This window comes from Hylobates moloch, unplaced genomic scaffold (assembly GCF_009828535.3).
Source record: "Hylobates moloch isolate HMO894 unplaced genomic scaffold, HMol_V3 SCAFFOLD_3, whole genome shotgun sequence".
Classification (NCBI taxonomy): domain Eukaryota; kingdom Metazoa; phylum Chordata; class Mammalia; order Primates; family Hylobatidae; genus Hylobates; species Hylobates moloch.
In genome coordinates this window covers 162,920,969-162,946,030 of record NW_026652278.1, presented here as the reverse complement: position 1 = coordinate 162,946,030, position 25,062 = coordinate 162,920,969, and the positions used below count along the sequence as shown (strand labels likewise).

The 25,062-nt window shown below is 35.2% G+C and overlaps 1 protein-coding gene across 17 annotated transcripts in view; it reads right to left on the bottom strand.

The window, feature by feature from the left end:
• The window catches only part of CEP44 (centrosomal protein 44), a 72,250-nt gene extending 48,718 nt beyond the window's left edge, over positions 1-23,532 (bottom strand). For 11 of the 17 annotated variants that reach the window (XR_009212953.1, XR_004247333.2, XR_009212954.1 and 8 more), the window contains exons 1-6: positions 22,798-23,532; positions 9,934-10,072; positions 6,926-7,073; positions 5,284-5,430; positions 4,765-4,887; positions 279-449 (exon numbers count right to left, since the gene is read on the bottom strand). Coding sequence is in view for 13 of the 17 variants with exons in the window: in XM_032148928.2 (XP_032004819.1) it covers positions 279-449; positions 4,765-4,887; positions 5,284-5,430; positions 6,926-7,073; positions 9,934-10,022 (678 nt within the window). In the remaining 4 variants the exon portion in view is untranslated. Of the gene's footprint in view, positions 1-278; positions 450-4,764; positions 4,888-5,283; positions 5,431-5,501; positions 5,662-6,925; positions 7,074-9,933; positions 10,073-21,463; positions 22,776-22,797 lie in introns of those variants that run through there. The other 6 variants (XM_058436890.1, XM_058436888.1, XM_058436891.1 and 3 more) reach the window with 5 other exon arrangements.
• Positions 23,533-25,062: the final 1,530 nt, after the last annotated feature.

Sequence of the window (25,062 nt, the reverse complement as noted above, 5' to 3'; positions counted from 1 at the left end):
CGTCTCACTAAATTTGTAGTTTCCTTAAAGCCAAGTACCATATCGTATTCTACTTTGCATCACCCCAACACTTAGCCCAGCACTCTACACATATGCAGCAAATATTTGTTGAATTGTTTTAGTAAGACTTATTGACACTTAAGTAATTGTAACATAGGTAAAATGTCATGATTAATAATTCAAAAGGCTAGAAATATTCCAAAGTTTAGAGACTGAAATAATTACACATATTTAAGTAAAAAATACTGGCATCTATTTAAAAAGTCCAAAATTGTTACCTGTTGCTCAGCCTTGATTTCAGGAACCTTTACTTCAGGCATCTTTATTTCAGTAGCATTTAAGTCAGACACATCAACTGCTTCATTAACATCTGTTATTGGACTTAATGTATCCTCAGAAATGTCAACCTTATCTTCATTATACAAGTGACGAATCACCACAGCTTTCTTCTGCATAGAGAAAAATATGTAAGAAATGCTTCAATGTTTTCCTCCCACAATTATTTATTTTTTAACTTTTAAGTTCAAGGGTCCATGTGCAGGTTTGTTACACAAGTAAATGTGTGTCATGGGGGTTTGTTGTGCAGATTATTTCATCACCCACATATTAAGCCTAGTACTCACTGGTTATTTTTCCTGAACCTCCTCCTACCCTCCACCCTCTGAAAGGCTCCAATGTGTTTTGTTTCCCTCTATGTGTCCATGCGATCTCATCATTTAGCTCCTACTTACAAGTGGGAACAAGTGGCATTTGGTTTTCTGTTTCTGCATTAGTATGCTAAGGATAAGGGCCTCCAGCTCCATCCATGTCCCTGCAAAGGACGTGATCCCATTATTTTTTATGGCCACAGAGTATTCCATAGTGTATATGTGCCACATCTTTATCTGCTCTATCATTGATGGGCATTTAGGTTGATTCCATGTCTTTGCTATTGCATTTAGGTTGATTCCATGTCTTTGCTATGGTGAATAGTGCTGCAATGAACATATGCATGCGTCTTTACAACAGAACAATTTATATTCCCTTAAGTATATACCAAGTAACGGGACTGCTGGGTCAAATGGTCTTTAGGTCTTTGAGGAATTGCCACATTGTCTTCCACAGTGGTTGAACTAACTTACACTCCCACCAACAGTGTGTGAGTGTTTCTTTTTTTCCACAACCTCATGAGCATCTGCTATTTTTTGACTTTTTAATAACAGTCATTCTGAGAAGCGTGAGATGGTATCTCATTGTGGTTATGATTTGCATTTTTCTAATGATCAGGGATGTTGAGTTTTTTTCATATGATTATTGGCTGCATGTATACCTTCTTTTGAGAAGTAGATGTTCATATCCTTTGTCCACTTTTTAATTAGGTTGTTTTTTTCTTGTAAATTTGTTTAAGTTCTTTATGGATGCTAGATATTAGGCCTTTGTCAGATACAAGTTTGCAAAAATTTTCTCCCACTCCGGAGGGTGTCTGTTTACTTTGCTGATAGTTTCTTTTGCTGTGTAGAAGCTCTTTAGTTCAATTGGATCCCATTTGCCAACTTTTGCTTTTGTTGGAATTGCCTTTGGCGTCTTCGTCACGAAATCATTGCCCACACCTATGTCCTGAATGGTATTGCCTAGGTTGTCTTCCAGGGTTTTTATAGTTTTGGGTTTTACATTTAAGTCTTTAAACCATCTTGAGTTGATTTTTGCATATGGTGTAAGGAAAGGGTCTAGTTTCAATCTTCTGCGTATGGCTACCCAGTTATCACAGCACCATTTACTGACTAGGGAATCATTTCCCCATTGCTTGTTTTCATCAGGTTTGTTGAAGATCTGATAGTTGCAGGTGTGTGGTCTTATTTCTGGGTTCTCTATTCTCTTCCATTGGTCTATGTGTCTGTTCTGGTACTAGTACCATGATGTTTTGGTTACTGTAGCCCTGTAGTGTAGTTTGAAGTTGGGTAGCATGATCCCTCCAGCTTTGTTCTTTCTCCTTAGGACTGCCTTGGCTATTTGGGTCTTTTTTGGTTTCATATAAATTTTAAAGTAGTTTTCTTTAGTTATCTGAAGAATGTCAATGGTAGTTTAATGGGAGTAGCATTGAATCTATAAATTGCTTTGGGCAGTATCATCATTTTAACAATATTGATTCTTCCTATCCATGAGCATGGAATGTTTTTCCATTTGTGTCATCTCTGATTTCTTTGTGCAATGGTTTATAGTTTTGCTTGTAGAGATCTTTCGCCTCCCTTGTTAGCTAGATTCCTAGGTATTTTATTCTTTTTGTGGCAATTCTGAATGGGAGTTTGTTTTGTGATTTGGTTCTCAGCTTGACTATTGTTGGTATATAAGAATGCTAGCAATTTTTGCACATTGATTTTGTATCTCAAGACTTTGCTGAAGTTGCTTATCAGCTTAAGAAGCTTTTGGGCTGAGAAGATCCTCCTACAATTATTTTAAACATACACACAGCAATTTTGCAAAAGGAACACCAATCTTTAAAGATTAAAAAAAGTTTAAATTATCACATATAATGTATATATCAAAATATTACCATTACTAACATTACCAATAATTTATGTGGGGTTATGACTTTTAAAACAATTCTTACATTTTAGGACAAGCACTGAAATATTTATTAAATTATGTCTGAGATTTGATTTAAAATAAAGACAAAATAAGATTAGCAAAGAGTTGACAAATTGCTGAAACTGGATGATGGGTATGTTTGTAAATGTTTGAAATGTTCCATAATAAAAAGTTATTTTTAAAAAAGATTGCCAAACAATTCACCTACAAATAATCAAAAATTGGCTCTATGAGTAGGGCTCATTACAATTTTTCTATTAAACAAACTGCAATTTATTAGACCTTCAGCTAACAATTCAAACCTAATAATGACAACAAAAAAGTCCTGACAAAAAAAGCATTAGGTCACAGTATGCATTTACCTAGAAATCCTCTACCTGCTTCCTATTCTACAGTTTGCATACACACTATAAAAACATATGTGACTCAGAAGCACAAATAAGCATACTATATAAGGCACTGGGATAGGAGACAATTTGCTTTAATATTGACTCAACTTTTGCTTGTAAACAAAGAAATGTACTCGTAGACTGTCTCTTTTCTAAATCTGAGAACTTTTAATACTTATTCAAATTTCTGATAAAGATCTGATACAAATTTTAATAGATAACAAAGAAAACTTTGCTTTAAGAAAATTAAAAATAAGTCTAATGTTTTGAAGTTTACATTTTTCTTGGCTAGGACAATTCAGACTGTCCCCTCAACTCTCATACTGAAATAGAAGATTGAAAAGCACATTATATCAACAAGTAATTAATAAGTGCTCACAGTGTACCTAATCCTGTGCTATGCAAAATGAAGGTACAAAAAATCAGTATAAGAAAATCCCTGTTTATATATGTTCCTTCTAGTTGGGGAAGAATACAAGATATAAGTCATTTAACAGTTAGAAAATAATAAATAAAACTAACAAGAGTTCGATGAGTTAGAGATGCAAGTGTACAAAAACTATATGCACTTATTCAAAAATCATGGCTCTGTATCATTCTTTATATTGTCCTCACTACCTACAGCAAAACAGGCACATTAAAAAGAAGTGGCATAAGAACCTTTTCTTATAATAAAATTTCACTTTTTTAAGGTATAAAGGAATAAACATATTTTTTTGAGATGGAGTCTTGCTCTGTCACCCAGCCTGGACTGCAGTAGTACGATCTTGGCTCACTGGAACCTCTGCCTCCAGGGTTCAAGCAATTCTCCTGCCTCAGCCTCTCAAGTAGCTGGGGTTACAGGCACCAGCTACCACGCCTAGCTAATTTTTGTATTTTTAGGAGAAACGGGGTTTCGCCATGTTGGCCAGGCTGGTCTTGAACTCCTGACTTTAGGTGATCCACCCGCCTTGGCCTCCCAAAGTGCTGGGATTACAGGCGTGAGCTACTGCGCCAGGCCCAAGAATAAATTTAATTTTAAAATAGATTCCGTTTACATAACTCATCTATTTTGGATTAGGACAGAAATAATTCTCTAGATTATACTTCAGTCAGAAAGTATTCACATCCTTTACTTAATTACACCATTGATAATTCATCTGATATTCTATCATTCAATAAGAAAGCGTTTTCTCCAGATGGAAGACAGCTGAAAATATATTAATGAATAATATTTTAGCTTAAATCTCCCTTAGTGATAGAAACACTGTAGCTCTAAGTGCATTAGATTCAATTTGCCACAGCTGCTCAAAGCAGATAACGGCAGAAAAATTATCTTTCAAGAAAGAGAAAATATTCAAAATATTAACTGAAAACCAGATTCCACGTGTAGGTACTACCAATTATTGGATAATTCATACTTGGTTACAGAAATATAATGTACATAAATGAGTCATTATAACCTATCACTACTGCTAATGTAGGCTCTTCACACGTTCCCATGTTTTAGGAAGACCAGAACACAATTAAGAGCAAATGTACATAACTGCATAAGATAATCTTCCTAAATCACTACTCTTCTTTTAGGAAATCAGGCAGAATTTGAAATTAGAAATATAAAGAGAACACCTATTTAATTTTATATTTCTATCCTATTGTTATAACTTCAGGCATACTGCCCAAAAATACATGGCATGCACTATTAAAAATCCCTACACTCTGTTATCTAACTAGAATGTTTCATCAGGTGCCAATCAGAAAAGTGAAAACTGTATATTGGATTAATTAGATAACTCTTAAACAATATGGTATTTTCTTTGTGGTTGCATACCTTTCCTGAAGTCATAAACCTGCCACTGATATCAACGCCAACAGCCTCTGCAGATATTTTCTCATTGCTCAAAGGAGGTTCTGACTTACCAGAACTGATTTTCTTTCTTTGTTGTGATGGAATCTAAAAAAAAAGTATTAGTCAAAATAACAAATTTTGTGTGAAAGCATAATTATATATTAAAATTCCATTAACATTTAAATTTTCATATATGAAATATAACTGAAAAATAATGAGACTCTAATGAGACTACATGACTTTTAAAAACTAAGAAGTAATGAAAATGTATTATGTTTGAACTATTAGTTTAACACTAGGAGTTCCCAGTCACAGGTGTATAAAACAAGAGAGTAGTATTTAAAATAAACAACAAGCTTTATAAGGTTACTCAAATCTTTGAATAATACAGTAATTACACTATGAAATAATTTGCTGTCTAGGGTATTGATTTTATACATTAAAATACTGAGCCATCTATTAATAGCATACATCAGCATTAAAATCTATTCATAAAATTACCTTCTGAAGACTGCTTAATTCCTTGTGCTTTTTCATCACACAATTCAAAATATCACAAACAATTTGGATTTTCCATTCTGCAAACCCACATTGGATAAACTGCTTTTTTGTCAAAATTGGTTTATAATTAAATTGATCACGAAGAAGCTGCAGAGGAAACAGACTCTTGTAATAATTGGGAGCAATTTATTTCTAAAATTCCAAATGATAATGCCCACCTGGTCAGGGGAATAATGGCCACCTTTGAGAGGACAAGGAAAACCAAGCCATTAACTAAAGAGTACTAAAGTAATTCATAGGGCTGGTATAAGTCATGATCCAGTAAGACAGGTATCAGGTGGAAAACAGGTAGCAAAGGATATGCTGGAGAACAGATGTCTGTCCAGAGAGATGGAAAAATATAGTCAATCATCAAAAAGTTTAAATATCTTCACAGATATTAGAAAAACTCCTTAGTTCACTAGAATACCATACCAGAGTCAGAAACTATAGTTCTATTTGTTTATAACTCTTCCACTATGTGATTTTTGGATAAGTCAGTAGGCCTTTTGGTCTCAATTTTTCATTTGTAAAATGAAAAAAAAACAAAACACACTAGATCAGTAGTTTCCTAAATCTACTCTGTGGAGCTCTAGAATTTCCTAAAAGTGCCTTTTAGGCTTCCATGGATGTTTTCTGGGATCAAAAGCAAGAAAGAGAAAGATTATACAGAGACTACATATAAAAGCTCCAATTTCATTGACTGCAACTCTGCTTTTTTTAAAAGACTATTTGAGGCTGGGTGCCTGTAATGCCAGCACTTTGGGAGGCCAAGGTGGGCAGGGCACAAGATCAGGAGATCGAGACCATCCTGGACAACATGGTGAAACCCTCTCTACTAAAATACAAAAAATTAGCCAGGCGTGGTGGTGCACGCCTGTAGTCCCAGCTACTCGGGAGGTTGAGGCAGGGGAATTGCTTGAACCCAGGAGGCGGAGACTGCAGTGAGCCTAGATCGTGACACTGCACTCCAGCCTGGTGACAGAGCAAGACTCCGTCTCAAAAAAAAAAAAGACTACATTTGATAAGTGGGTTTTACCATTAAAAACTAACTTTAATATAAACCACAGTACTTAAGCAAAAATTTATGATAAAAGCAGGGTTTTAAAAAAATCAATACAAGATTAAATTCAGTATACACACAGTACAAGTACTAGGGTAGATACAATATAAGACATGCTCTCAGACCTCAAAGAATATATCAGTTTAAAAAAAAAAGAATATGTCAGTAATAGTTCCTTCTTACAAACAACTAAATTAACATATAATTCTAAAAAACTAAAAGTTTAATTGAATATAATTACATTATTCTCTAATTTCTGCCAGTATACCAAATTTTACTAAAATTTGATTTAAAAGGGCAAACAATAGCCAACAACAAATATTTACCAGTTGCTTGTATTTATTAGAATAGGTAACATTCAAAAAGCAAACATGAATTGCATCTTGATTTCAATAGGGACTACATTTAAATGAGATAAATACAAATGAAAATATCCTGTCAACTGTATATGCTGCATATATTTAAGAAGTTATGACTAAAACATTAATTTTTTAAAATCATTCAATAACTAATAGTTATTGTTTCATAAACTCAAAATACCTTATAGACAGCATCTATAAAGCGCAAGTCATTTTTTGCTATGAGCTCTACATTGGATTCCATTATAAGTTCTGTTACATAAGGTGAGTATGAGGTAAAAGAATAGCTGATGATGGGCAAAGATGCTGCTGGGTCTCCCTTTATCAAACTGTTAAGAAAAAAAGAAAAATATTTTTAATAATAATAAGCATAATTCCACAAAGTTGGATAATCAAGAAAGTATTAGAAATGTTTATAACAATTTTAAACAATACTATAGCTATAATAATTAGGTGATACATTAGACTTTCTAGATTCCATTCCCCATTCTAAACCAGTCTAGCCAGACTACTATGAAATACCACTGTTCATCTGCTCAAAAAACTTACTATAGGTCTCTAGTACCAACTATTTACCATTGATTTTCCAAAGCTTAGTCTTACGTGATCTACTCCATTTTCTACTACTAATAAAAGCAATGTACCATCTTACAAAATTGAAGTACACTTTATGGTTTTGCAAACACTTGTTCTACTACCTCCTTTGCTGTCTACCACAAACTTCCAAAGGTAAATATTATGAATTCTAAGTTACAGATGAGGAAGATGGGGTGGGAAAAAGTATGAACTGTGACTTGGCTGACCAGTCTAATACTTTTCACTTACTGCTCATTCTAAATCGTACATTATTACCTTTGCTAATTCCACCAGTCTAGAAAGGTATCCCACTCTTCTTTGCTTATCCAATTGTTATTTATTTTTTATGAATCATTCATCAAATCTCAGGCTTCCCATGAAGCTTTCCTCAACTTTCTGATCTATACTGATCTCTCCTAGAAAGACTCACAAGCTACTCAGTATCTGCTGTGTAATTATCTGTCTGGTAGTGCTTCCTGTCTTCTTATTTTCTCAATGTGAAGTACCTTCACCGATTTTCCCACAACAAAGCACAGGAGGTATTTGTTCAATTTGCCAGTTACATTTGTTCAATTGCAGTATTTTGTACTTACATAAAACATAAATGTTTTCCAAAAAATTCAAGATGTTCACATAAATATCCCCATCTCCACCCAAATTTTTAGTAAGACAGAGAACAAATACATGATGACAGCATATTGCATTTTGTTTTACTGGACAAACGTGAATTATTTATTCTATGTTTCTTTAAAATACTACAATATCTCGCCCAATCAGAAAACTGCTCTGGCAACCTTGTCTATCTGAAACACAGTCCCAAAACAAGAAATGAAAAAAAATACCTTTGAACGCAAAATCTGTCCATTTTATGCATACTATACACAGATGATAGCCAGGCCCACATTTAACACTTTTTATATTAAACAATTTCAAAAACCTTGGTTATCTAGTTCCTAAGGACTTAGCATATTAGAAACAGTAAGAAAAACAGATACTAGAAACTGGCATACCAACACAAAAAACAGCAAATGGCCAGAAAACATAACAAATGTGAAAAAGTAGAAAAAAGAATCAAAATGAGGGGGGTGTTGTGTGTGTACTTACATGTGTGTGGCAGGGAAACTAGCAATCTGAGTGTCTCTGTGGAAGAAGGAAGTAGCATTCCAAATCTCAATAGACCCTGCAGATTTTAGTATGTTATATAATAAACTAAAAATTATTGTTCTTAATGATGTTTTTGGGTAATAAGAAAACTAAATGTTTAAACACTGTATTTAGAAAACAAGAGAATATTGGTATATTTTAGAATTATTCCTATTTAAAATGTCTTTTAAAATGTTGACGCTTAAAGTGGCAAGGAGAAAACTTGGCTACTCAAACTGGTTAAACCCCTGCAAGTTCTGGATGGTCAGGATTTTCATGTTTTGAGGAATCAAGATGATTCTTACATACATGGATTACATCTGTTTCATATCTTCTGCTTCTCACATATAATGCCTATAGTAACAGCAATTAGAGCTAAACTTTCTCCTTACTCTCCTCTCTATCCTTTCACTTTCAGCCTTCTCTTGAGTTACCTCTCCCTAGTGTAACCTCAAGAGTTATTAGAATATCCATTCTTATATGGATATCCATTCTTATATGTAAAGTCCATTACTGAAGGATTCTACTTAGTAGTTGGTTTAACCAAGTTTCACTCTACTCTTGAACATCTAACTTGGACTTGTCCCTGGACACTCATTCATTCAATAAATGTCTAATCAACTCCTAATATGTGCCATGCATAATTCTAGATGGGGGGATTCCACAGTGAAAACAAAAAACAAAGTCCAAGGCTTCAGCTTACATTCTGGTAAGCTGAAGGGAAACATTTAACCAATCCATCAATTAATCAATGATAAAAGGTTAAGGGTAAGTGTTATGAAGAAACAGAAGTACGAAGGGATACAGAATGACTGCAGTATCATATTAGATAGGCATGAATTTAGGAACATGTATGTTGCCATATTCTAAAAACATTAAGTCACAGTTGCAAAATGGGAGCTAAAGTGAAAGGTTCAAAGTGGGGTCTGTTAAATGGGACAGCTTAAGAGCAATCTTCAGGTTGCCATACACAAAAAAATCTACTAACTAGAATATTCCATATGAAAAAGAACACTTGCCTTAAATGTATAAAATCTTTCCTCCATAAAAGAATAAACAAATAAATGACAAGAAAAGACTGACAAGAAATGGCAACAATCTCTTCTTATTCTGGATATATTTAACTGTAAGAAATATCATCCAACTGAATATGAGAGAGTGGTAGATTATACAATTAATGAAATCTATTATACCTCTATGAGTTTAAAAGTTGTACAGGGATTATAACTTATCCAGATAAACACTGTGCTTCTAAACAGTTTTAAATCTTTTAAGTTGGAATTCTTCATTAGTTCATACTTAGAAATAAACTCCTATAATTCCCTGCTTTCTCAAATATTTTAATCATTTCAAGGCAGATTTAAATAGAATCCAGGTAAAATCTGATTTTTCTTAGGTAGTCCCCCATGTTAAATATTATCTCAAATCACTAGCAAGAAGAATACAATTAAGTTTGATATTATAGCTTACCCTACACAGTCCACCTCTTCAGGATAATTTAGCAAGCGGAGCACCTGTTCTAGGTTCCGTAAGCTTCTTTTTAAGTCACCTGTTGCCATTATTTAACATCGGATTCAGCTCCAACTCTTGAAATAGTCTAATTTTTCACCTAAAAATAGAAATCCATGAAATATTGGTTAAGTCTCTGTATTTTTGAAGCTTCTTGATTCTATTTTGTTCATTTCTCCTATTGGCATTTACCATATTTATCTTACCCCAGCTCTTTTTCCCCTAGCTTCTTCTCTACTACTTAAGTTCTACTTTGTAACTACTATAAGTTCCTGAATACCGGGTAAGTGTCTCTCCTACCCTCCTACATGTTTTCCTTCCAAAAAAATAAGTTTGCTTTATATTCATCTTATTATAATGTATCTTACATGACACTTGCCCAAATAGTTTTTTTTTTTTAAGCATAAAGCACCGTTTGAGAAGACACATCAACTTGGAATAATATCCATTAATGACTCTTGGATGCTCATAGAGGCTATATAACACAATCAATAAAAAATGGAGACAAATAAATTTAGCACAGATTTAATCAGAGTCACAGGGCTCTGATCTCACATAGTTGCCAAAAAGATACCTTTCCTAAAAACTAAAAATACATTTTAAAAATGCAGGGTTCACTTGGATCAATATGACAGATTAAATGTATGTTACCTTCCTTTCCCTTTTCTAAAGACCGCTAAAATGAAAGTAAATAATTAAAAATCATATATACCCACCAGGACAAAAAGAACTATAGGAGATTTCACATGACAAAACAGGTATCAACAAAATTTTGGAAAATGAAAAGCAAATGAATAAGGGATAGCCAACCTATCAGAGCACAGACCGGCCAATCCCATCTGCCTAATATTTAGGAGGAAACCAACTGAAGCAAGATAGGTTCACAAATCAGGTGCACTTGATGCTTCTGAAAGACAAAGGGGTAAGTCCAGGGGGCTGAAATAAGAATGATTATTTGAAAGTCTACATAAGAAGCAGCTAACCCTAGAATTTACTTTCCCTCCCGCCTCCTATCCCTACACACATAACTTGCTCAGCAAGGCAACTGCCTCTCACCTTCCCTGGAAAGAGAAAAGAGCTTTACACTCTAAAGAAATTGAATCAAGGAGGCACCAAATTTGGAAACATCAGGCAAGGCAAACAATACAGAAGGAAGTGTTCGAAGTCAGAAAGAAGTACACACACACACACACACACACACACACACACACAGTAATAAAGTTTCTTCCTATATCTCAGCCTCAAGAAGCTGTCAGACTTATATCCTCTGTGACAAAAGACTATCAAGTTCTATGCTAGAGAAGGTGGATGGACCTAGAGAAAAAAGTATTGTCACATTTCTGACATTTGAGGAAAATCCCCATTGAAAAGGGCAGGGTCTTGCTCAATAAACCTGCAGCAAACTCACTCATTGATAAGCCCTAGCCAGGCACCTTTTTTCTCAGAGACTCATGTTTAAAACTGAATATATGCCCAAAGGTCAATAACTATTAAAGGGAAGCTTCAGTATGAAAAGTATATATAAATACCTTAAACAAAATAAGCAGAGAAGAAAAATTTGGTGGAAATAGAGATAATACAGAGAAAAAATTTCAAAATGAAGCTTTCCATTCTCAATGAGATTAGAAAAAGAAATTAAAACCTAAAACAAGAATAGAAGGATATAAAAAATATTAAGCTTGTGAGAATGTAAAATGAGCCAGAGATTGTTAAAGTGGACCAAAAATAAGATCTAACTACATGTTATCTATAAGAAATCCATTTTGTTTATAAGATTAAAAGTAAATGGATAGGGAAAAATATACCATGCTAACATTAATCAAAAGAAAGCAGGAACAGTTATATTAATCTCAGAAAGCAGACTTTATAATAAGGAAAGTTATTAGGGACAAAGGGTCATTACATAAAGATAAAGGACTTAATTCTCCCAGAAAATATAACAATCTTTAATATATATGCACCTGACAACACAATGTCAAGATATATGAAATAAAAACTGACAGAACCACAAGGAGAAATACACAAATCCCCTATTTTAGTTGGAGACTTCAACACCTCTATCAGAAATAGATCCAGCAGGCAAAAAAAAAAAAAAAAAAAAAAAAATCGGTAAGGACAAACAATATCATCTATCAACTGGATATAATGAATATTTATAGACTACTTCATCAAACAACAATAGAATACATATTCTTCTCAATATCACATGGAACATCCACCTAGATAGACTATCTCTGGAGTCATAAGGCATACCTTAACACATTTTTAAAAAAGTAGAAATCATACAATGTCTGCTTTTAGACCACAATGAATTTAAATAGAAATCAACAATAGAATTGAAAATGATGGCAAAAATAAAAATTTAAATAAGACAAGTTTGAGGAGATAATTATAGTTACACAATGGATGAAAAGATACAAAAGTGGAACAGAAATTATAAGAAAATTAGAGGACCAAACCGAAAGGTTCAACATCTCATGAACGAGAGAAGATGAGGGAGGAAATTGTGAAATAATACAAAAACACCTCTTAAGGCTGAATGTCATGATTTTCTAGATTGAAAGAACACAATGAGTGATCAACATAAGAAGTGAAACAAAACTCACACCAAGATATATCACTGTGACATTTCATAAAGTAAAAGAGAAGTTTTGAAAAACATCCAACAAGGCAAGAAAAGATCACATAGGAAGAATATCAAAATAGCACCAAATTTTCAATAGCAATGTTAGAAGCTAAAGGATAAAGAAACATTATCTTCAAAATCCTGAGAGGAATTACTTATAATCTTAAATTCTACACTCAACCAAGGTATCAAATACCACACCCAGCAGATTTACTCTAGGTATGCAGGGGCTTAGTACAACATTCTAAAAATCAATGTAAGCCACATTAGCAGGTCAAAGAAGGCAAATCATGTATTATCAACGGATGTAGAAAAAGCACTTGAAAAAAATCTAACATGCATCCATAATAAATAATCTCAGCAAACTAGGAATAGAGGGAAACTCCCTCAACTTGATTGGGAAAATACCTAGAATTCTGAAACAAAGAATACAATTAAAAAATAGGCAAAAGATGTTAACAGATATCTCACTAAAGAGGATATATGGATTGTAAATAATATGAAAAGAGGCTCAAAATCATTTATCATCAGAGATATGCAAATTAAACCAAAATACCACTACACACCTATTAGAATGGCCAAAAAAAAAAAGAATGGCCATAAAGCCTACAAAAAAAACCAACAGCTAACATCACACTTAAGGCTGAGAAACTGTATACTTCCCCCAAAGACTGGGAATAACATAAGGATGTCATATCTCACCACTCCTATTCAACAGTGTTCCAGAAGTCCTAGCTAGTGAAATGAGGCAAGCAAAGGAAATAAAATACCTTAGGAAGAAAGGAATAAAGTGGTCTTCATTTGCAAAAGACAAGATTGTTTATGTAGGAAATGCTTAAGAATTAACAAAAAAAACCCTAAAAGTAAAAAGTGAGTATAGCAAAGTCACAGTATATAAGGTTAATACACAAAAGTCAAATATTTTCCTATATACTGGCAATAAATGATTAGAATGAAATATAAAACTAAAAACACCATTATCATAGCACAAAAAACACTTATAAGTCTAACAAAATACATACATGATCTGTATGTGACAAATTACAAAACTATGAAAGAAATCAAAGAAGGTTTTAGCTAGAAAAGGATAGTGAAACAGGACCTCCCCAGCCCCTGTCCTTCACAGAAACAACAATTTAGCAACCATCTATGTATAAAAGTGCCCTAATGGGTCCCAGTAGAAGTCTGTGACATCCTTCTGGAGTCCAAGACTGATAGAAGCCATTTTGAGAAGGCAGAATCATACCCTGGTAGCAGGCATGTGACTACAGAACTGGCTCCAGACCCAGCAGCAGTCTCATCAGCATATGGGCTTCAACCCACCTGTCCAAGCTCTCATAGGAAGACTTGTTTGTCTGGGAACCCAGAAGGAACCACACCCACCCAAGCCCTAGTAACAGGCCCACAACTGCAGACCTGATTTTGAACATGTAAGCAGACCCAAAACCTGGCTCCACCTAAGTGACTGTGGTTTGGAAGTCAGTCTCATCAAGGGACCCAGCAGGAGAAGATCTTTATCTACTGAAGTCACTCTGTGAAGTACAGAAGTGGTAACTGCTCCTTCAAATGTACAGACACCCATGAAAGACTCAAAGGATTATGGGTAAACACAACATGCCAAAGGAAACCAGTAAGGTTACAGAAACTGACTATAACAAGATGAAGATCCATGATCTGCTTGACAAAGAATTCAAAATAATCATCTTAAAGAAGCTCAGTGAGCTACAAAAACAAACAAACAAATAAACAAACCCAAATAGAAAATGAAATAAAAATCAGGGAAACAATACATGAACAAAAAGTTCAATAAAGGAGATGCATAAAAAAGAACCAAACAGAAATCCTAGAGCTGAAGGATACAATGACTGAACTAAAAAATTAAACAGAAGGCTTCAACAACAGACTCAATCAACCAAAAGAAAGAATCAGCAAACTTTAACACCAGTCATATGAAATTATGCAATTAGAGGAAGAAATATTAAAAAGAATAAAAAGTGAAATGAAGTAATACTACGGGACTTATGGTACACCACTAAGTAACTTAATAAATACATTATAAAAGTTCCAGAAGGCAAAGAGAGAGAAAGGGGCAGAAAGCACATTTAGATTATGGCTGAAAACTTACCAAATCTAGGGAGGAAAATGGACATCCAGACTCATGAAGCCCAAAAGTTACCAAATAGGTTGAAGCCAAAGAGGTCTGTACCAATCGACACTATAATGAATTTGTCAAAATTCAGAGACAGAGAAAAAATTTTGACAGCAGCCACAGAAAAGTAACTTATTTCATATAACAGAGCCCCCATAAAGGTATTGGTGAATTTCTCAGCAGAACACTTGCAGGCCAGGAGAGAGTGGAATGACATTTCAACATACTGAAAGTAAAAAAAGAAACCTGCCAACCGAAAATAATTACCTGAAAAAACTGTCCTTCAGGAATGAAGGAAATAGCCAGGCGTGGTGGCTCACACCTGTAATCCCAGCACTTGAGGAGGCTGAGGGCAGGCAGATTGCTTGAGCTCAGGAGTTCAAGACCACCCTGGGAAACATGGTGAAATCTTGTCTCTACAAAAAATACAAAAATTAGCCAGTCATGGTGGTGCATGCCTCTAGTCCCAGCTACTTGGGAGGCTGTGGTGGGACACTGGCTTGAGTCCAGGAGGTTGAGGTTGCAATGAGCTGAGATCATGTCACTGCACTCCAGCCTGGGCAACAGAGCCAGACCTGAAAAAAATAAAATAAAAAGAAAAGAAAAGAAAAAGAAAAAAGAATAAAGAACACATAAAAACTTTCTCAGATTAAAACACTCAGGGAGTTTGTCACTTTTAGACATGCCCTAACAAGAAATGCTAACAGGAGATTCTTCAAGTTAACTGAAAAGATACTAAACCAACAGTATGAAAGCATATGAAAGTATACATCTCACTGCTAAAAGTAAACATGAAAACAAACACAGAATATTGCAATACTGAAATTTGTGGCACGTAAATCTCATTGAACGCTAGTATATAAATTAAAAGACAAAAATAGTATGAATAACTACAACAACCACAGAAATTTGTTAACAGAAACAATATAGAAAGAAGTAAAATCTGAAATCAATTACATATATTGGTGAGGAAGAGGGGGGAGGAGTGTAGAGATTCTGAATATGAATGAAGTTAAGTTGTTACTAGCTTTAAAAAGCAAGCCTGCTATAACTACATAATATTTGATGCAAACCCCACGGTAATCAAAATAAAAAGTATAGTAAATACACACAAAAAAAGAAAAAAAATCAAAGCATTCTACTACAATCATCAAATCACAAAGACAACAAACAAGAGAAAAACAGGAGAAACAGAAAACAAATAGAAAATAATGAATAAAATGGAAACAATTAAGTACTCAATTATTAAAAATTATTACTTTAAATTTTTAATAATTAAGGGCTCTCAGTAGACATGGAATGGCTGAAATGGATAATAAAAACAACACCCAACTATACGTTATCTACAAGAGACTCTAACATTTAAGGACACACGTAGGCTAAAAGTGAAGGGATTGAGAAAGATATTCCATGCAAACTATAACCAAAAGAGAGCAGGGTGGCTACCTATATCAGACAAAATAGACTTTAAGTCGACAACTGTCAAAAGAGACAAAGAAGGCATCATACAATAGTAAAAGGGTCAATTCAATAGAAAGATAAAACAACTAAAAATATATACGCACCCAACATCAAAGCACCTTAAAATATACAGTGAACATTGACAGATTTGAAGGAAGAAATAGATATCAACACAATATAGAAGGAGACTTTGATATGTCACTGTCTATAATGTACTGGTCATCCAGACAGAATACCAACAAGTAAATCGCAAACTATACAACACTATAGACCAAACAGACCTAACACGTGTATACAGAACATGAGACCCAACGATCGCAAAATAATCATTCTTCTCAAGAGCACATGAAACATTCTCTATAACTGATCACAGCCTAGGTCACAAAACAAGTCTTAACAAATTTAAAAAGACTAAAAACATTCTAAATATTTTGTCTGATCACGATGGAATGAAACTAGAAATCAGTAATAGAAAGAAAATGGAAAAATTCATGAATACAGGGGAATTAAATAACATACTATTAAATAATACTGGGTCAAAGAAGAAATCAAAACAGAAATTATAAAATATCTCAAGACAAACAATAATAAAAACACAGTATACCCAAATATGTAGGATGCAGTAAAAGCAGAATAAGAGAAGTGTTTATAGCAATAAATGCATTAAGAAGAAGAAAGAGGCAGGACATGGTGGCTCACACCTATAATCCTAGCTTTTGGGGGTTGAGGCGGGCGGATCACTAGGTCAAGAGATTGAGACCATCCTGGCTAACATGGTGAAACCCCGTCTCTACTAAAAATACAAAAATTAGCTGAGCGTGGTGGTGCGTGCCTGTAGTCCCACCTACTCGGGAGGCTGACGCAGGAGAATCACTTGAATCCGGGAGGCGGAGGTTGCAGTGAGCCAAGATCATCACGCCACTGCACTCCAGCCTGGTGACAGAGCAAGACTCCGCCTCAAAGAAAAAAAAAAAAGATCTCAATAAACAACCTAACTTTACACATCAAGGAACTAGAAAAAGAATAAACTAAATCCAAAGTTAGCAGAAGGAAGAAAATAATAAAGACTAGATTAGAAATAAATGAAATAGAAAACTGAAAAACAATTTTAAAAATTGACAAAACTAGAAGTTCCTCTTTTGAAAAGACAAACTAAATCAACAAATCCTTGGCTAGACTTTAAAAATAGAAGACTCAAATAAAATCAGAAATGAAAGAGGAGACAACTGATCCCACAGATATAAAAAGTATCATAAGAGACTATTATGAACAATTATATGCCATCAAATTGGACAATCTAAAACAAAATGGATAAATTCCTAGAAAAATATAACTTACTGAGACTGAATCAAGAAGAAATAGAATGCTTGAATAGACAAATAACAAAAAAGGAGATTGAATAATCAAAAAATTCCCAACAAAGAAAAGCCAAGAGCCAGATACATTCTAGCAAACATTTAAAGAAAAATTAATACAAAACCTTATTAAACATAGCTAAAAAAAAAAAGAGGGAACACTTCCAAAGTCATTCTGAGACCTGCATCACTCTGATACCAAAGCCAGACAAAGACACTACAAGAAAACTAGTCTAATATATTTGATGAATATAGACACAAAAATCTTCAATGAAATGTTAGCAAACCAACACAACAGCACGTTAAAAGAATCATATACCATGACCAAGTAGGATTTTTCATTGTGATGCAAGGATGTTTCAACATATGACAACCAACCGATGTAATATACTGCATTAATAGAATGAAGGCTAAAACTCACATGGGCATCTCCACGGATGCAGAAAAAGCACTTGACAAAATTCGATACTCTTTTGTGATAAAAACTCTCAATAAATTAGGTATGGAAGAACCTTATAGCAAATTAGGTAAAGGAAGAACAAAATAAAGTCCATTTATGAGAAGCCCACAGCTAACATACTTAAAGGTAAAAAACTGAAAGCTTTCCCCATAAGATGAGGAACAAGGCAAGGTTGCCTACTTTAGCCTCTCCTATTCAGTGTAGTATTTTAAGTCCTAGCCAGAATAACTAGGTAAGAAAAAGAAATTAAAACCATCCAAATCAAAAGAGAAGAGGTAAAATATCTGTTTGCAGATGACACGATCTTATATGTAGAAAACCTTAGGGACCCCAACAAAAATGTGAGAATAAACAAATTTGGCTTTAAAAAAGAAAGAAATCCTGCCATTTGCAACAACATGGATGAACCTGAAGGACATTATGCTAAGTGAAATAAGCTAAACCCAAAAAGACAAATACTGTATTATCTCAATATATGTGAAATCTAAAATAGTCAAATACATACAAGCAGAGAATAGAATGGTGGTTGTAAGGGAATATGGGGAGAACAAAATGGGTAGCTGTTGTTCAAAGGGTACAAAGTTTCAGTTATGCAAACTAAATAAGATCTGGAGGTACAACCCAGTGTCTGTGATTAGCAATATTGTATTCTTAAAATTTTGCTAAGAAGTTAGATCTAATGTTAAGTGCTCTTATCACAATAGTGAAAAAAAGATGAGTAGAAGGAAACTTTTCAAGGTGATGGCATTGATTTCTTGTAGTAATAATGGTTGGATGGCTTCACAATATCTACTCATCTCCAAACAGAAATTGTATACATTAAATGTCTGTAGCTTTCTGTATGTCAATCATACCTCAATAAACAGGTTAAAAAATGAAGCAGCACCAGATCCCTGCACACACACCTCTAAAAATAGTCCCTTTGTATATAAAGCACCCCAAATTTTCCCCTTCTGAGTGTGTTATCTACTTAATTAAGGGCCTGGACTACAAAAATCCAAGTTTTCACTTTTCACCCAAAGTTTTCCATTCTCACACACAGAATTTTCTCGTTCAGTTAGCAGATGCAAGAAGAGAATTTCAGATATTAGCTTTAAATACTACATTCTTATCTATACCTGGTGTTACTAGCTCTACCTAATTCATCTTCTTTCTTACCATGAAATTATAGAAACAAAAAGGCTAAATTACTGTAAAACACTTGAAAACATATTGTCAGCATGAAATAATTATAATTATCTTTTAATAAATTGTACCACTTGAACAATTTTGGTCACTTTTTGATCTTCGTGTATTAAGTTAATACATGTAAATCATAACCAGAAGGGAAAATCAAAACATTCCATCTACCAAGTAATGATGAAAAAGAGAACGTGTGTGATTTAGTTAATTTAAAATATCATGGAAAGCAACAAATAACAGAAACAGTATCTGGGATAAACTTCCTGGACCTGGATAAGGATGTTTGGTGATATCTCAAGCTCTTCAACACCTTTGCACATGCCATTTCTTCAAGCTTGAAAAGATACAGAGCAACTCCTTCCCTCTCCCATTCTCCACCTGGCTAATACCCCTCGGCATCCTGCTTAAATGTCACAACCTCAAATAAGTCTTAGATCCCAAACTAATTAATCCCTCATTAATTTTCTCTAATAGACCCAGTTCTTTTCCTTCTTGGTACTTATCATAATAAAGAACCAAAATCTGTGCCTAGGGTCCAAAATAGCACTCTACCTGAAAAGCAACACTTAACCCTTGTCATTTCTCAGCTCTATTTCAGAATGAGCTGGGTTATTACCTGGGATCCCAAAACGACCTATATCCCAATGGCCTAGAAACAGAATGAATACACCCATTCCCCCTCTTGATGCTGATTCTTCACTTTAATAAGCCACCACCATTGTCAGTCAAGATGTTTTGCACTGTCATCGGTCCCAAACTCTTGCTGGTTAGCCAGCTGTCTACTTCCAAGAAGAAAAGGTGAACACAGAAAAAAAGGCAAGAAATTCAAAATGTCTATGCTTTTTACAGAAAGAGTAAATTGGAGCAATTATTTTGGAAAACTTACTGGTGATACCTACTAATAGCTGACATACATAGGGCCTATGAAACAGGAATATGACTCTGAAGAAGGTACACAACAGAAAAACACATATGTGAACCAAAAGATTTGAACGAACTGAGACTTTAAACAAAATGATTCGTTTTTTAAAAACTGCCCCAAAAGTAACAGCATGGAATTTATTTCTAAATGACTAATTTTCTTGCATGAGTGGGACTTTCATTAGATTCTCAAAGGAGATTTTTCCCAAAGAAGAGTCATAAATAGGTATATAAAGGATTAAGAACCTTTGCTGGAAGGAGTTAAGTTTCAGAACTATAAAAGTCTAGTCAGCCGGTAAGGTGAAACTCAATAACTTACATAAAAACATCTACCACAACTGTCCACGGACACTTCATAGAAGAAAAGTAATACATAACAATACCTTGAGTAATGAACCCTTTGAGAATGAAGCTTCTTTAAAATGAAGTTATTACATTAAAATGAAGTCATTATATTAAAATGAAAACAGAACAATTCATAAATCAGGTGAAGCTGGGTTAGTGTGATCTTTTCCTCCAATCCGCATTACCCAGCTGTCCAGGATACAAATCCCTTTACACACCGTTTCTCTATCAGGATACAAATCCCTTTACACACCGTTTCTCTATCTTTAAATAAGGAAAGGTAAGAAGGCTAACAATTCACAAAATCCTAAATTTAGTAAGCTTCCTACTTTAAGCCCCTAGCCACTCATTTCCATAGCCATTTCCCCAGGGTAGAGCAATTGCTCCCTCTTTATGAACCTATCTTTCTGTTCCTAGTCTCCTTTATCAACACGGTAGGGAACAGCTTATTGAATATACTTTTATAGACTTGTACATGCACATTTTAGTCTCTATTTTTCAGCCAATCAATTACTTCAACTAAACATTTACATTTTTAGACAGAGATAATTTTAGGTACTGTCAAGTGGGAGATAACTAGAAAAAGAGAAAGTCATCCTGAAATCACATTACACAAAACACTGGCCAAGAAGGTAAACCCTATTTAATATCCTTTAGAATGACTGGGGGTAGATGGACACATGGAAGCCTAAAACAGATTTCCCAAGATCAGCCTCTACTTTCCTGAAAAACATGAAGTGAGGACTACTCTGGCTTCAACTGCAAAAAATGTGTTCTTGGATTTTGCCACTGGCCAACATAGTAGGTCTGAGCTTCTTTCGGGTTCCAGACTCATCTATCTTAACACAATTCTTCTAGGGATACCTTCTTTCCAGTAACTTTAATGTAAATTCTATGTCTTTCCAGACTTCCTTTAGTCCTTCCAGATGTATATTCCATTTTCCCAGTGCAAGTAATTTTGTTTTACGTAACACTTTATGAGATCTTCTCACCTTTCCTTTTTCTGACATCTTGGAAAACATTTCAGTGTCTCTTACATGATTTCTACCTCTGGTAATGGAATTTCTGACAACAAAGTATGTCTCTCTTCAGTACCAGCAGAATAAACATTTTGACGAGTAATACAAATAGAGCTTGTGAAGGAGGTAAGTGATAGGAGACAGAAAAAAAAGGGGATTTAAAATTGGGATTATTATAGAATAAAATTACAGCTACTGCTCTACATTCTCATAAAGGGCCTTACTAAGTCTACTATAAAATTCAAAAGCCTTAAAAACAAGACATTAAAAGAAGCCAATCTATTACTAACGTACATTTTAACACCTTACTTTCATTAATGAAAAATACATTTAAAAATTTAACATTTTCAACTTATAGCACTGATCAAAGGAAAACTGAGGAATAAAGGAGATACCACTCAGCTTGCAGCATAGATTCAATAATAAAGAAGCTCTCAATATTCCTTTCTAGCTTCCTTCCTTGTCTACAAGTCAGATCTACGCAATTGAACTTGTGGGAGAGGTTGTGAAAATGGTGTACTCTAGCAGTTTAAGATTTTCAACATTGCTCAATCTCATCGCTGTTAGAGGTCATTAAAACAATGCCTCCCAACAGAATGTCACTGGACCAGAGTGATTTTTGTTTAGAATGAAGCAACTACACAGACTCTAATTTAAATAGTCAATGGCTAAGAGTTTGTGACACAGCACATAACGCGCGATATTATCTAAAAACACGTAACAAAAACAAAAAAGTAAAGATGAGAAAAACAGTTTATGAAATTGCAAAAGATATTGGGGAAATACTTCTCTAAGAGATGGGAGAAAGGTCTGAGAAAGGCAAAGCATTGAGAAAGCTGGGCGGGAGTGGGGAGGAGTAAGGGACAAGTAGAGTTCAACGGGACTGCTGTGTTCACATAAAATTAAAAGGTCTGCAGATAATTCGGAAAAAAAAAAGTCTAGCATAGCCATAATTCCAGAGTAAAAGAGAATAACAATTTCAAGATTAACTTGTTACAGTGAGGGAAAAATCTGTGGCCTTCAATAAAGGTGGAGAAATATTTGAAAACCTGGGGAAATGCAAACAAGGAAAACACGAACTGCTGTCCTGTCTTCCTTATAGTCAGGAGCCGTTTGTATCCTCACCTCAGAGGATCCAATAGGAATCAGTAAGCCTGTAACCTTCCAACCCTAAGTCACAACCTAATTCTGATAGGATGAGCTGCCACGATACTTCCCACTTCGTTGTGACTAAAAGCATATACTAGTTGGGTATATAAGCAAGGCTCCCCTCCCGCCATTTGATTTAAAAGAATGAAAAGGCGGACCTGGTCATTCGTCTCCGCCCGGGGTCTCTGTGAGGACGGCGGAGAGAGGCGACCTCTGCCCAAAACCGGGCGCAGCCTTGCCGTCTCCTCGGGGCTCACCCAGCAGCCACCAGCAAAGAAGCTGGTTTCAAAGGCCCAGCACGACAGGGAGAGGAGGAGGGAGCATATGCAACCATAGACAGTCACCAGAGTCCAGCCTCCCGCAACGAGTCGCTACAGCCAGGCGCCCGCGCCCAGAAGCGCTTCTCGCGCCGACCGTTTGTATTTGGAATTGTGGGTTCCTGCCCGCCACACACCACCACAAGACCTTCAAAGCTGGGAGCTTCTCTGTGCCGCAGGATTCCTCGCTGCCGATTCCACACCGCGTTCAAGACTCCTGTGAAGGGCGACTCTGCTGAGAGCCTCCTCAATGGCCAGTCCAATTGTAACTCGCAGCTGAGAAGTTTTTCTTATCTTGATGGTCAGAGTGGCTCGTGCTGCGAAGTGAGAAACAAGGAATCTATAGCGAATCGTAAACAACAGAAATAAAAATGCGTCTCCGTTAAGAGTCGGAGCCTGACGTCACTTCCGGCAACAATAGGAAACGTCAAAACTGGGACAGTCGGCAGTTCTGGCTCCTGCAGCTGGAGGTACCCTGAGTTCTGAGGGTCGTAGTGCTGTTTCTGGTATTCTCATCGCAGTCACCTCCACCGGTGTGGACAAGTAAAGTTTGAACCAGCTTCTCCATGGCCTGGGCACCAGTTCCCGGCTGAGCCATTTTCCTTTTGGCTAAAAGCCCCCGCCCAGAGGCCAGTTCGTCGCGGCGGCGGTGGAGATCGCAGGTCGCTCAGGTACAGGAGTCAACCTAGATATTTCAGATCTCTTGCCTCTTTTCCCTGTTCACCTTCACTTTTGTCGAAAATAAAGACAACCAGTGCTTGCTAGTTGGCCGAAACTGGCCGACCAGCAAGAGTTTGCGACCAATGACAGTGCGAAGCATCTTGAGTGACAGCGGTGGTGGCTCATTAAAGTGAGGAATCAGTGTGAAGAGGCGGGACTGGGTGTGTTCCTTCTGTTTCTAGGCCATTGGGGTGTAGTTCGGTTTAGGACTCCAAGTAGTAACGCGGCGTCATTGTGAAATAAACCTGAGAAATGACAAGGGTTACTTTCTTCAGGTCCAAGTGTTGGTTTTCGGGTCTAGTGTTATTTTGTTTCCTAGACACAGTTTTTGGTTCTTTACCACTTTCCAGTAATATGAATGCAAACACAAATATAGTTAGGATCACGATGGATTGCTAGCTGCTACAGTAGTCAAACTTTGGTTATAAAACTTGTCAAACTTGTCTTTTATTTGTTTCTCAGCGACTAGGTTCTAATCTCTTACATAGTAGGTTCTCAATGAATAATATTTATTTGGCAAAATTACATAATTGGATCCCAGTCCTCAGTCATTTAATTTTTTTAGTTTGTTTTTAGGTTCTGTATGAATTTACTAATAAAATAATTGATTCTACTTGTTTTACAAGTAAAATATTCATTTTCAAGGTTCCTAGGTGTATATCCCCAAATGAATATATCATGATTTTTATTACGGCAAAGTGAAGACAATTTATGTTTTCTATTTCAGCTTTCCTTTTCCTTCTTTTAATGTTTGAAGTAATATATTTCTGAGGTAGGAGCTGTACACACTCCTCAACTCTAAGCTTCACGAAAATGATATATGAAATAGAGTAGGTTTCAGAATAAAGAATGGATAAGTTTTATTATTTTTTTCATATTGGGTCAGAAATTCATCTTTAGCCAATTAACCTGACAATATGTCTGATGAGGTACTTCATTAGTTGTCTATTGCTGGGTAACAAATTACCCCCAAATTTACCCCAGTTTAAAACAACAAATATTATCAGTTTCTGTACGTCAGGAATTAGGGTGCAGTGTAACTTCATTTAATAATAAATTACAGCAAATTAACTTATATTACTTGGGGCCCTTGGATCAATTGAAATACTTCCATCCACAAAATATTATAGTAACTTCTAGATAAGCCAAAACGTTGATCATAATTTATTACATATGATCACTTTAATGGGGAATGTTTTGTGTGTTTACTGTTGCTAGGTTAAAAGATATCTTTCTCATTTTACAATATAAAAACATTGAATTACCAAATCTTTAATCACAGTGTGTTGAAATTAGTCATTCAGATTTGTAACTTTATGGTTTATTATTTAACCAACTGCTAATGTACAACTAATTTTTTCGTCATTTTGATTCAAATTTGGAAAC